The sequence below is a fragment of the Microtus oregoni genome, unplaced genomic scaffold, assembly GCF_018167655.1.
Source record: "Microtus oregoni isolate MIOR12 unplaced genomic scaffold, Mior012 000016F_ref0000370, whole genome shotgun sequence".
Taxonomy (NCBI): domain Eukaryota; kingdom Metazoa; phylum Chordata; class Mammalia; order Rodentia; family Cricetidae; genus Microtus; species Microtus oregoni.
In genome coordinates this window covers 32,334,421-32,348,364 of record NW_024543075.1, presented here as the reverse complement: position 1 = coordinate 32,348,364, position 13,944 = coordinate 32,334,421, and the positions used below count along the sequence as shown (strand labels likewise).

General features: G+C 46.7%; 1 protein-coding gene across 8 annotated transcripts in view; it reads left to right on the top strand.

The window, feature by feature from the left end:
• Positions 1-13,944, top strand: part of Tead1 (TEA domain transcription factor 1) — a 226,478-nt gene that overhangs the window by 173,648 nt on the left and 38,886 nt on the right. For 6 of the 8 annotated variants that reach the window (XM_041666187.1, XM_041666188.1, XM_041666186.1 and 3 more), the window contains 5 exons: positions 8,883-8,894; positions 9,687-9,821; positions 11,084-11,130; positions 11,931-11,992; positions 13,530-13,654. In XM_041666187.1, coding sequence (XP_041522121.1) covers positions 8,883-8,894; positions 9,687-9,821; positions 11,084-11,130; positions 11,931-11,992; positions 13,530-13,654 — 381 coding nt within the window. The remainder of the gene's footprint in view (positions 1-8,882; positions 8,895-9,686; positions 9,822-11,083; positions 11,131-11,930; positions 11,993-13,529; positions 13,655-13,944) is intronic. The other 2 variants (XM_041666184.1, XM_041666181.1) reach the window with 1 other exon arrangement.

The window sequence follows — 13,944 nt, the reverse complement described above, 5'->3', positions numbered from 1 at the left end:
ACATATGATCTGAGATTGGAACATTGAAGAAAATTCTGTGGAGTGGATCCGCTTAGACCTGGGCATAGAGGAACCTATTAAGTTGTCATATAGGGAGGGAATCTGGAGCACCCCAAAGAGTACAGTGGACCATGATTAAAGCAGCCCTGTGTCGTAGCACTGAAGTGGGAGCTGCCCAAGGTGCTGGGAAGCATCCAGAGGCTATTCATAAAGCTCTTCTGGAAAGACCTTAAAGCTTGCTCTATCCTAGGTGTATAGTAAGAGAGGTCAAGTTAGAGGCAGCGGCCTAGTGCCTGGCCTATGACAGTGTGGTAGGAGAAGTAGGTGCCTGGGCCAGGGACTCTTCTACAGCCTAGGCTCTACTCAGGTATCTTCAGTTGTCCCTTAAGGTCGACCTCCACTCACTCCCTACTTCTCTACTATGACTGCTTTGGTCTCCTTCCTCAGAGTTTTAAAAGAGAGAATTATGAATACTAGTTCTGTTCTTAAGTCTGTAAGATACATGATGGAACTGCTAAACAAGATTTTTTAAAAGATTTATTTATTTATATACTTTCTGTATATGCGAGTTTTGTCTACATGTACGTCTGCTTACCAGAAGATGGCATCGGGTTCCATTATAGACAGTAGCAAACTGCCCTGTGAGTCCTGAGAACTGAACTCAGGACCTCTGGATGAGCAGCCAGCTCTCCAGCCCCCTGAATAAGATTTGTAGTAACACATTTAAAATGGAGCTTGTTAGAGCTGGGAAACGGCAAAGTCAGGAAAGTGCTTGCCAAGCAAACCGGAAGACCTGGGCTTAGATCCACAGCACCTATGTAAAAGCTGGTACAGGGGCACATCTCTAATCCTCATGCTGGGGAGCTCCCTTAGGAGCCAGCCTAGCTTGTCTAAGAACAATAAGATGGAGAGTGATTGAAGGTGTGCGTGCGTGTACACACACACACGCACGCGCGCGCGTGCGCACACACACACACACACACACACACACACACACACACACACGGTGAAGGAGGAAACCCCGACTTTCTTAAAGTTGGGTTCTTTCAAAGTGACACTGATTACCTGAGAGCATGCATTAGTATTAACTATGAAGGTTTTATTTTAAGATTTATTTATTATGTATACAACATTCTGCCTCCATGTATGCCCGCACGCCAGAGGAGGGTGCCAGGTCTCATTACAGATGGTTGTGAGCCACCATGTGGTTGCTGGGAATTGGACTCAGGACCTCTGGAAGAGCGGCCAGTGCTCTTAACCACTGAGCCATCTCTCCAGCCTTTAACATGAAGTTTTTACTTTTTGCTAAATTTTAAATCTATAAAAGTCACTACATAGTGAGGTGTGCTTACTCCATACCTGTAATAACAGCACTGGGGAGACTGGGAGGCGCGCGGGGGGGGGGGGGGGGATTGTCACAAATTTAAGGTCAGTCTCCTAGGCTGACCATAGCTATATCACAAAAAGCAAAGCACAATACTTAGGTTTGTGTACTCACTCCAGAAGTGACCTTTTGCTTCCTTTTGCTGTTGTTGTTATTACAGAACAATCAAGAAGGAAAACATTATTCTGTACTTTTTCTGATTTCTTCCAACCTCCCTCCCTTCCCCTGCTTCCCCTACTCTCCAGCCTTCCTTTTGTTACTTTAATAAAATAAAACCAAGGGAAAACTCTCTTCCCATCTTGCTCTGAAGCTGTCTTAAGCTGGATGTGGCTCGTTGTGTACCAGGACTTCTTGCTGTTGCCCTTGACAGCAGCACAAGATTCCCTCTGCAGTTATAGCAGCTTCAGAAGACAGACATGGTCACTTGGTGTGACCCCAGGCCTTGATCATGTGGGAGAGATGCAGGGTGGCCCAGTGAGAGTTAGCTGGGATTGTATAGCAGGGAGTGCTTGCCTGGCATGGTTGGATCCCTAACAGTGTGAAAGGAGACCAAACATCAGAGAAGGGAGGATGGTGTCAGCCACTCAAGTAGACACTCACAAGAGGCCCTCGTGGTAGAGAAAGGAATGAAAGGCATTTGCGACCAGAGCACCAAGATAGTGGAAATTCACACAGGCAAGGGTTTATCTTATCTTGATAAAAATGCCTAAGAAAGGAGCAAAAGTGTTTCCTCCAGGCCTCTGGGAGCTTATCTTTGAGGATGCTTCCCTGCTTTGACAGAGCTCCTGGGACCCAGGACTCTTCTGCAAGTGGGTGTTTTAGATGACCCTGGCTCTGTTGCTGTCCTGATTCCACCAACAAAGCAGAAGGTCGATCCACACAGCAGTAAGCAAGTGCACTCTAGGTCTATGGCCTAGATGGATTGGAATTTACAGATACCACCTTGGAGCTGGCTGTTTGATGTTGTCACCAGCTGCATCTGCTGCAGCAGCACCTGCCATCTGACACCCTAGTCCCCTACAGTTTAGAACCCTACTGAAATCTCAGCTAGGGTTGTAGGAGGTAGCATAGTCGTCTGAGGACCTGCTTGCAACAATTGAAATTCTTTCCTTCTCTGAAGTGTTTTACTCTCCACGAATCTATCCAAATTAGCTCTTTTAGAGATTCTGCAGATTGAGACCCAGCCTGGCATGGGAAAATAATGCAGCTGTGTTTTCCTTGTTTTGCATATTTTCTTTGCTCTGTGGAGTTCCCACACAGTGCCTTTTGCTCTGAGTCTCCTTCTTCACCCAGGATGTCCAGAACTATCAAGGCAGAGACCCTGGAATTTATGTGCTGCTATGCAGATGGCCAAGGGAGATGGACAGAGCCAGCCCTTTTACCCCACGTTTGTGTTTAAGTGATTGCACAGCATGAGGAAATAGGAAGAGGAAAGGAGGCCTCGCTCTGTCCTCACCGTGGCAGGAGTCTGTCTTGGGCAGATTTGTTTTGTGTCCGGCGGTGGCATGCAATGAAGAAAAGCTCCCAACAGTGCCTCATCCAAGCCGCCTGTGCCTCTGATCTATTCAGCGACTGAATTATTAGCTATGCGAACTCCGCTGAGGCCTTCATTTCTGCCCTGGGGCCCTTTGTGATTTGATCTTTGAACAAACCTTTCTTTCCAGTCCACCATTCCTTCTAATAAGCAAAGAACTTAAAGTTCAAATCATTGATTTTATTCTTTCAAGTTCAAGAACTTTTTGGAGCATCACTCAAGTACAGCCTGCTGCATCCAGTTAGTGTTAACAATAAGGCATACTCCAGGGGAGACAGCCGTGTGGCACTCCCTGTGGTCCCTGGGCCACACGGGGAGTGGGACTTAAACAAAACACAAGGTCCCAAGCCTTGATGGGATCCTACATCCTTCAAGCCATATCTCGGGTTTGAGAAACCATGCTGGCTTCCTTCAGGTTCCAGTCTTCAGGTTCTCTTGCATTCATTACATGAATCTTTTGGTCTCAGAGGCTCAGTAGCTGATGTGGGGTGGAATTAGAATCTCCGCCAGGAATATGGCAATGCAGAACTGACTTTGTGAGGGAGTCCAGCATTGAATCTGTTTGCCTCTCTATGCAGGCTGAACAAGATTCAAAGATTTTTTTTTTTTTTAGGGTAAATTGAAGCAGCTCTGTTTTGTGTTTTTATCTAAATTGAGAAAGCTCTTGCTAAGCAACCTCCAAGGTATATCAGAGAACACTCTAGAATAATGCTGGCGACCAAGATTGTGCACTGAAGACCACGAGCTCCTGAGCAGCAGGTCATGGTAGGGGAAGCCTGGATGGTGGGCCACTGGGTTGCCATTTTGTCTGATCCTGGCTGCCCTTGCTCTTACTTTAGCAAGGAGGCAGAGAGCGCTCAGAAAAACTTTGTGACCTGTCTGGGGTTACAGATTTGACCCTAATCTTCAGCCTGTCTGGTACCAAAGCAAGTTCTTTGCAGAGCTATGCAGAAGGGTCCTGGTGACTTGGTGCTGTGCATGGGTCTCTCCAGCTGGCCTTTCTCCTCCAAGTTTGAGGGAAATGGTGAAGATGCGCAGTGAAGGCCAGCTCCCACTCCAGAGCTCAGCTGCCAGCTCCCAGATACAGGACCGAGCTCCAGACCACAGCTGGCCCGCATCCTCGATTCTTAGGACCGTCTCAAGGCTCACCTACCCAGCTCCTCATCTGCGGTTCTTTGTGAAGCCAGGGGCCTGCATCAGAAGAAAAGAACCACTGGGGACAATGACACAGAGCTAAACATAGCCCTGTACATTTGAAAATGAACAATATGTAAAAGCCTTGAAAAATTTTTTCTTTGATGTGAATGGAGTCTTCGGCATTTCAGAATACAATGCGATGAATTAATTGCTCCTCATTAGGCAGCAAGTCAGGCCAGCGCTGAATGTGGCTTCCCTCCTCCTCAGTAGCTGTGGCCTGACCAGAGTCGCCCCTTTTGTGTTTGCTCCCGCCTTCTGCAATGATAGGCAAATTAGAGATGGTTGCTAGAAAACATTCAAGTGCCCCATCCTTTGCCCAGACCACCTTATGTTTTTGTGATGTTTATCTGCTCGGGGGTCACGGTTAATTATTGCAGAGGTCACGTGTATTCACACTATGCTTGATTAGACACATCTGCAAAAGTAATTCTTAGGGAAGTATTTCATGTTTTGTCTGGTAGAAAGAAAAATTTTTTTCCCCCAAGCAAATTGCTGTTTTCTCTCCCTTGTGTTATAATTTTATTTGCTGGGGAAAGCATGTTTGCAGGAAATTATGTAATAGCTTATGAGAGCTTTTTACTCTTGGTCTCTGACTTCATATGTATTTTCCCGTGCTAGTGCTAATTTTTCCATATGAATAAATCAGATTGGGATCTAAATTTCTAGATGATATAGCTCATGAATAAATTGGTGTGTTGTATCATTTGTATATATACTCTGTATATTCTGTATATGAGAACGTCACAGATTATCTATATATATATAGCATGCTGTTCATTAATGAATGGCAGCTGAGATACACTACAAATAGGCACGTGCATATTCATTATCCTCAAAGTTTTTCTCTGAAAAATGTCTAGAGACAATGAGATTGCTTTTGCAAGCTGTGTGCTGGCAGAACAATGGAAAAGGAGGGAAAGGTTCATATGATGACTAGAGACAGTGTCCTGGACTTGAGGATCGCCCTCTTCAGCCACCTGCATTCACATTGCTGCTTTTCCATTATATCACATACAGGCATTTCCCTAACACCTCATCCATTCTGATCACAAAGGGGAGGCAACCAGCAGATCAGAGCTGGTCTTCACGAATATGAAAGCCTGTGTACTAACAGTTTGTGAAGTTTCAGGCTGAGGAGTTTATGAGTGGCGCAGCCTGTTGGACTGTGCAGATGGGGCAGGGGCAATGAGGCCCTTGAGGGTAGACGGCATAAATTAAATGGCCAGGAAAGGAGGGTAGATAATGAGGCTCCTACCTCTAGCCCAGACTTTTCCAGCATCTTTGGCCCCTGTTTGCTACTCTTTGGCACTTCAGTGGGCCATGGGCTCAAGAGAAACAGGGAGTGTGAACTTGTCCCCTTCCCCACTCCCTCCCCCCGACTGTGTACACATACACATACTCAGTGTTTCCTGGGGTCTAAGACAGGCAGAGCATAACTCAATATTGACTTACTGCAGTGTTTCAAGATAAAACAGTACGTTCATCCTTTGTAAATCTCATCCTCATCTTGGAAACATTGAGAGGTGCAAATACATCTTAGAGTGAAATTAATTTGGTGTGTGAACATAGCTCACATTTCTTACACGCAGCACCAAGACTTGCGTGGTCCATCAGCCCCTCTTCTTTTGTGTGAGGGTGAGCAAAGCCAACAGATAAAGACCAGGATATTATCCCATAGTGACACAGGCAAGCAATTTACCCGGGTTTGACACTTGGGGTGATAATTTTTCTAAAGCCAGGCGCATGTCTCTGTGCTGCAAATGACAGCTGAGAGACTGTCTTTCCGAACTCCCATCAGGGTAAGAGGGTCTGCAGCCAGGCTCTTATCCTGATTTTCATGTAGCTCTGCCAATGCTTATTATCCATCTCCGGGGTTGCTTTAGATTATAGACCCCCCCCCCAAACGCATGCACGCACCCACCACAACCCTTTTAATTTTCCCATGTATATTGTGATGAAAGACCACTGCTATGAGATCTAATGAATAGAGTATTTCTGCCGAAAATGGCAGGAAGTCACAAGTGTAGACATTTCAGTCCATTTACAGAAAATTGCCTGTTCTCAGGCAGGTGGGTCAAGTGTAGGAGCCTCTAGTTGGAGATAACATTTCCGCCCCATGCTTGGCTTTCTGTCATGACAGGCAGCTAAGAGGTGCCCAGATCTGAACAAACTACTCGGTTGCTTCTGTTCATTAGTTCACTGGCCTTATAGATTATGATATGCTGGTTATAATGGAATTCACCAGCCGCTCTCATAGCTACAAATGCCTGCATTTCTAATGGAGCCAGGAGGGTGTAAGAAACTCAGGTACAGTTCTTCCTAAGGGAAGAAAGTGAAGGGCCTGACTTGACTTGCCCTGGGTAGGACAGGAAGCCAGGCACTTGAATCCCTACCAGGTATAGTTCACTCCAGGAAAGCTTTGGGTACTCCAGACATCACAGAGACAATGCCTCTGCTCTCCTGTATTTGTTTTTATTAATGTGCCTGCCAGAGTGGCCAGTGTCATTAAGTAGATGAGTCAGATCTTGTTCTGAAGCTGTGGAGGTAATCAACAAAGATAGTTTCTTTTCTCCCTTCATGCTGACTAATTTCTTTGTTTCAAAATAAGGAGAATGAGGCTGGTGAGATGGCTCCGCAGGCAAAGCACTTGTGCCAAGTCTTAGGATCCGAGTTCAATCCCAGGGACTCACAGGATGGAAGGAGAGAACTGCCTCCTGCAAACTGGCTTCTGACCTCCACATGGCAGCACATACATACTTAATAAATGTCTATTAAGCCTTCCTGGTTGTTTGAAGAACTTTTGAACATACCTAGCAAAGAGAAATGTTTCAAGCAAGTGTGTTGTAAGGAGGCTGCTTGTTGGTTACTGGCTGCTCAGCCCCGAAATAATCACACAGAAACTATATGATTTAAATCACTGCTTGGCCCATTAGCTCTAGCTTATTATTGGCTAACTCTTACATGTTAATTTAACCCATTTCTAGTAATCTGTGTATTGCCACGTGGCTGTGGCTTACCTGGTAAAGTTCCATCTGGCTCCAGTGGGCTACATGGCTTCTCTCTACTCTGCCTTCTTCCTCCCAGCATTCAGTTTAGTTTTCCCTGCCTAGCTCTGTTCTACCCTATCAGGCCAAGCCAGTTTCTTTATTCACTAACCAATAAAAGCAACACATAGACAGAAGAACCTACTACATCACAGGTCCTCATAGCCAGTAGGTTGTGGAGATTCAAGGAACTGGACCTGGGCTTTGGTTTCATAGGCTGCCCCCTAAAATGCACCAATCCTATTTGACACTAGGCCAGGCAGACACACCCGTCCCATCAGCATCTCATAGACACAGAATTCACAGGTCTCTGAGAGGCTGAGGACTCTCACTGAGCAGAGCCAGGTCCTGGAGTGGTTCTGTTCTTCAGAATTCACTCCAACTGAGCAGCAAAAAGTCTGGGCCTCCGTTTTTTAAAGCACCAGGTCTGGGCCCTGAAGTAGTTGTAAAGCATAGGGAAGACACCTATGGCCATTCCTCTGCCATTACCTCAGCAAATTGCTCAGAGAGTTTTTATAACCTCACCAGGGATGGGCCCCAAGAAAATCTAGCAAGTATGTGTTGGTGTTCTTTACTGTGAGTAGAGCCGTTCTTACTGCCCATAGATCCCTTCTGAGAGGAGGGGTGGGGCCAGGTGAAGCCATGGGGCTTTCAAAGTAGATTGACTGGCCCTGACATATGTGCTTGTTGGGCTCAGCTGTGCTTTAGGACACATAAATGCTCCCAGTGTATCATAAAATTTTATACACACACACACACACACACACACACGTTTATAAATAGCCTTAAATTCTACTTGCATCAACTTCAGGTTATACAGGCTTCAGATTAGAGGTTTGACTGGCTAGCTAATGAAGAGATCCTAAACATCTTTCCTAATCACGCTAGAACATTCTAGCAGGGGCCAGCAATCAAGCAAGTGTCCCAGCCTTCAGTGTGCCAGTGCAGCCTGGAGAGCCGGCTATGGGCTCACTAGCTCTTGAGTATAAAATACAGCAATGTAAAAATGCATCCTTAGCTCCTCCTGTTCTCCCTTCTTATTCTTCTGCTTAGTTTCAAACAACTTGTAGTAGGATAGTTTTATCCTTTGTGAACCCGTCTATTGATAATGAGCTTTTAGAAAACTTCTCATGGTGTCCTGGTGTGCTGGTGCAAAGTACTATCCACATTTTTGGAGAATCAAAAGCTCCCAGAATTGTTTCCAAGTCTGATTCTTTCTCAAGCTCCTCTTAATCTTCCCTTTGGCTGCTTGTCCTGTTTATCCCTCACCTTTGGTTAAGGATATACTTGGAAGCTGCCAGGAGGCTGACACTTGGTGTCGTCTCAGTCACTGTCCTTCACTGTACGCTCCGAGAGGCACCTTTGTAGAAGGTTGTTGGTGCCACTGTTTTGTTCCTGCTTCAGTGGCCTGTGGGCTCTGAGTACAGACCCTCACACTCCTCAAGCCTTGCATGTACCCATGAGGCTTGCTACACACAAGGCCTGACCCTTGTTTTGTTTATAATGGGGACACCACATAACCACATAGACAGGGAATTGGGGTGGGGGTGTTATGCCAATGGTAGTTGTTGGATAGCTATCTGTGTGGTACTCCCCTAAAGTATAGAAAATGCCCACATTCACATTTTTATAGCACCCGAATGTTGTGTTTATACATATTATTTTTTAACTAAAGAAGAAAAGTAACCCTGCCTTTTAACAAACTGTTTATTGTTGTATCCAGGTAACAAGCATGGTAAGTATATCCTCTAAACTGAGTATCTGTATTTTAGCTGTGCTTGGCAGACTTTTTATTTTGGCTAGCTTTGTGTTACCAGTCTTGGCTTTGTAGAAGAAAAAAAATCCATTTAGGAAAGGAACGACTGTAGCATCACCTACACTGTGAGCTTTGGTAAAGGAACCACTGTAGCCTTAGCCCCATAGCATGTGCCCCGACAGCATGCTGCTTGGCTGTACCCTGCCCGTCTGCCGCTTCTGAGCTGCCCCTCCATAGATAGCTTCTAAGGTTCCTGGGCCTTGAATGATATCAGCAGGGCCTGGCACTGTGGCCCAGTGACAGCAGGCACCCAAGTAGTGCTCCTTCCATTCTGTAGATGGCGCTGTGGCCCAGTGACATCAGGCACCAGGTAGCGCTCCTTACATTCTGTGGATGGCCCTGCTTCTGCTGATAACCCTGCTTCTTACCTCTCACTTGAAAGCAGGGTCACCTTTTCCCCTAGTGTGATAAGTCTTTGAGAATTCTTCTGGAAATAGAAACAATGGATACATTGTTTACCTTCCTGTCTATTGGAAAATTGATTAAGGGTTTAAAACCCAAGCTCGCCCCTAGGTATTGCTTGCTAGTAGCCCCAGTTCCATAAGTCAGAGCCTCAGCCTCGTGGCTGTGTTGATTTCTCTTTGTGCATGTGAGCTTTCCTGGCCCCCATGTGGCTCTGTATTGTAGTCTTTGTGCTCGTGGCTGTACTGTTTGACCCACATGGTAGTCGTGTGTTCTGTATTAAGTCCGTGTGTCACTGTCATCTTCAAGGATCAGACTGCCAAGGACAAGGCCTTGCAGCACATGGCTGCCATGTCATCAGCCCAGATCGTTTCGGCTACTGCTATCCACAACAAGCTGGGGCTGCCTGGGATTCCACGCCCCACCTTCCCGGGGGCACCGGGGGTAAGTTAGGAACCGAATCCAGAAATGATGGTTTATTGGGTGTGATGGTATAGCTACTCGTGAGGCTGATTTAGGAAGATCATAAATTTGAAAGCCTGTTTGGTCTATATAGTAAGTTCAAGGTCAGACTGTCAATTTGATGAGGTCCTATCTAAAACTAGAACTAAAAGGGACTCAGTGAGGATGTGGGTCAGTGGTAGAACACTTGCTCATTTATTAAGCCCTTAGGACAATATCACAAAATAAAATAACAGATGGTGAATGTACAAATGGATAGACAGACAGAAAGATAGATGAATAGATTAAAAGACAGATGATGGATGGATGATAGGTAGATGGGTGGATGGATTTGTATATATAGATGTTAGGTGGGTGGATAGATGGATGGATGATTGATAGATGATAGATGGTGGATTCATAGATATGTAAGACAAGGAAGGTGAGAGAGATGAGGCTAGAAAGAAAAGAGAAGAAAAATGGAAATAAGAAGAAGAATAAAATAGGAAGAGATAAATTTTTTATTTTTGGTGTTCCATTTAGTTGTGACCTGCCTCTTTCACTCTTTCCTGCTTCTTGGTTTCCATCCCTGTATCCTTAGGGTCACTGTATGGCAACCACAGGGCAGCTCCTGAAGGCTGAGAAGCTGTCTGTTGCATCTTGTTTCACCCCAGGGCCTTCTTCAGTAGTCTCATTGTCATGGCCCTTCTGTAGATGCCAAAGCTGGGGTTACTCAGTAATGAGACTGCAGTAGAGGTGTCTCAGTTGATCAAATAAGTAATACTGTCAGGATTTTCCCTTTCTCCCTCAGTGGGGACTAGCAGGCCCCAAAGGGCTTAGGTATGCTCACTACCAAAAAAATGAGGGCCCTAGTTGCTTCTCCAAGCTCTGGCTTCATTATCTCAAAGTCCGTGTGTTGCTCCATTGAGAACTACACACTGTGGGGTGTACAGGAAGCCCTTGGAGTAGAGGAGTTCCAGTCTGCGCAGAATAAACTCAAGTGCTTCCACATTGCCTCTTGGCCTTAGGAGAGCCGTCAGAACGCAATGGCAAAGGAAGCTCCCCCAACCCCCTTACCAGGTCAGGGGTAAACTATGGTCTTGAAAACACTACTGACTAAACCTGTACTCCAGAAAGATGATAACACAGATGGCAGGTGGGAACACTCTGGTGTTCTTCAGGAGGGACTTAAGATTTTGCACACATCACAAACTGTTCTTTAATGAGAACTTATAACCCTGAAGCCTTTGCCTCTTACCTTCCAGTTCTGGCCTGGAATGATACAGACAGGACAGCCAGGATCCTCACAAGAGTAAGTCTGGAAAGGGCCCAGATAGCAGGGGGAGATAGCCCACCCTGGGGGATTTCTTCGGCACCAGGCTTTCTTAGGGGATAGAGGGAGGAGATCGTCAAACGGAAGTCCCTGAATCTGCCAGTCCTTATGTCCCCATGTTCTAGGACAGATGTAGATTCATTTGTCCCACCTTCAATATTAGCAGTGACACAGCCAGAAACTTGAATTAGGTCCCTTATTCTTCATGGCTTTGGCTGCAGCACCAGGGGCTTCCTCACCTCCTAGAGGTCAGCAGAGACACTGGCTTTCCATTGTGGCAGTCCCTGCAATAGGAGTGCCTGATAGGAAATCCCAGAGACCCCTTGAATTTAGGGAGCAAGTTCAGCCCACAAGAGTCAAGGGCAGTTTGGGGATAAAGCAGAAAGGAAATTTTCTTTGAATATACTGAGCCGTGTGGTCTAAAGAAGGGAGCTCCTGGCTCACGGCACCCTAAACCTTGCCTGGGCTGTGACAGATGACCCTGGTCTGTGTGGGCATGAAAAGTGCTCACCATGGGTACCTGCTACACCAAGGGGAAGAGCTGAACCCTGGCCAGCTTATCCCACCAAATCGTTATGAGTGTTCAGCCCCCGCAGCCTGCTGACCTGCCTTTCCTTTGGAGGGAGAAACTTCCTCTTTGTAGATATAGTTCAGCATGAAATGGGCAACCCAGTGCAGGCAGGGAGCCAGGCAGTGTGGTGGGTCATGGGGGAGTCCTACTGGAGGCCAAAGCTACCACTGCACCCACAATTTGACTCTTGCTAACTGTTTGTCCTTAGCGTCAAGCCCTTTGTGCAGCAGGCCTACCCCATCCAGCCAGCAGTCACAGCCCCCATTCCAGGTGAGTCTTCTTGTTTCTTCTTCGATGGGGAGTGAGGGGCAGCCTGGCCTCTCTTGTCCCAAGAGTGCAGTGATGCTGTTCTTAGCCACCAGCCGCCCCTCTTCTTTTCCCTCCTAAGGGCGAGCCCTATCTTGAAGCTGAGAAAAGTCCCAGGCATCTCCCATTAGACAGACGCTGGGTCCCTTCACTGAAGAGCTCCTTCTCCTGGGGTCTAGAGAGATGGCTCAGTGCTTAAAAGCACTGATTGCCATTGCAGAGGACCTGGGTCCATTTTCCATCACCCACACAATATAACCATTTGTTAATCCAGTTCCAGGGGATAAAATCCCCTATTCTGACCTTTGGGCACCAGGCACACATATGATACACATATGTATATGCAGGAAGAGCATTTAAGATGATAAAAGCTACTAAATAAGAATAAAATTTAAACCAGCCATTTTTCCCAAGCGCTCTTCCTGTGGGGTTGTCAGGAAACAGGAAGCCTGGCCACTTTCACCTAAGATGCTGGGTTCCACTTAGAAGGGGAAGTTGTTGTGGTTGCCGTCCTCAGCAGCTGCCAAGTCCTGCAATCTCAGTCAGGCACAGATAACTTCAGCTTTCTTAGATAGTGAATTTCAGTTCCTGGTTGGTTTCCTTCTGCAGTGGAGGGCTTCCATGGAAGCTCAGAGCAGAAGCTGTGAGCCTGGCTGGCCCGTCTGGCTCGCCTTACCATGAATTCTCTTACCCAAATATACATAGTGTCACTCAGCTGAAATTCTTGTGGTGTTGTATAATCCTTGATTTACCCCCTTTAGTGTCCCAAATAAAATTGCAATCCCTTGTTGCCCTCTGCTTCCATGGAGCATCCTGAGGGAATGGTCACAGTCTTGAGATAGAAGGTGAGCCAATAGAAACAGTGCTCTGTGAGTCCTGACTTGACAGGATGCCTTCACAAGCAATTCCCTAGATGCTTCTACCATCCTTCCCTTGCTCTGCAGCCTGCCCTCTTTGCCCAAGACTAGCTGCCTATATTAGTTGCTTTGACAAAATTTCAGTACAAGCAGCTGAAGGAGGAAAGTTTTGTTTGGGTTCACAGTTTGAGGGTGTAGTCCACCGTGGCGGTGAAGTCAGGGTGAGAGGGGTGAGGCAGCTGGTCACGTTCCATCCACAGTCCAGAAGCAGAGAGAGCAGTGCGGGTGCTCAACTCTGTCTCTTACACGTTGTTCAGGACTCTGGCCGTGAGATGGTGTTATGCACCTTCTGGGCGCCTCTTTCCTTAAGTTAAACCTCACGAATGTTTTACCAAAGTGACCCTAAATTTAGACAAGCCTGACAATGGACATTAAGCATTATCAACCATCACAGTGTTGTCCTCCTGCCACGGTCCCTTAACCTTAGCTGAAGCTGTCTTCATGATGAGCCTCATGCAGTCTGCTTAGCTGACACACTGCCTGGGTGCCTCTAGTGGAGGGAGTCGTCCTTCCCTTCTAGGCCCAACTGAGGTCTAGGACGAGGTACATGTGGACTTGTATAAAGGTGACCATTGTTATTTCAGGGTTTGAGCCTGCGTCAGCCCCAGCTCCCTCGGTCCCTGCCTGGCAGGGCCGTTCCATCGGCACAACCAAGCTTCGCCTGGTGGAATTTTCAGCTTTCCTTGAACAGCAGAGAGACCCGGACTCGGTGAGTGTACCCAGAGGGGTGTGGCTAGCGGGAAGTGCTTCTATGCCTGCTTGTTTCTTCACCCTGTGATCTACCATTTATGGACCCCTTTCCCTTACATCTGTGTAATGTCCTGTGTAAAGCCAGCCAGACAGCTGTTCCTCACGCGGGGGAAAGGAGGCTATTGGCAGATAGCTCCAGCTTCAAAGGTGGTTCACTGCTGCTTGGACTACAAGCTCCAGGGAGTACCTTGGCTGGAGGCAGGCCCTCATCAGGCTTATGTCTCATAAAATTTAACAACAGGTAACATT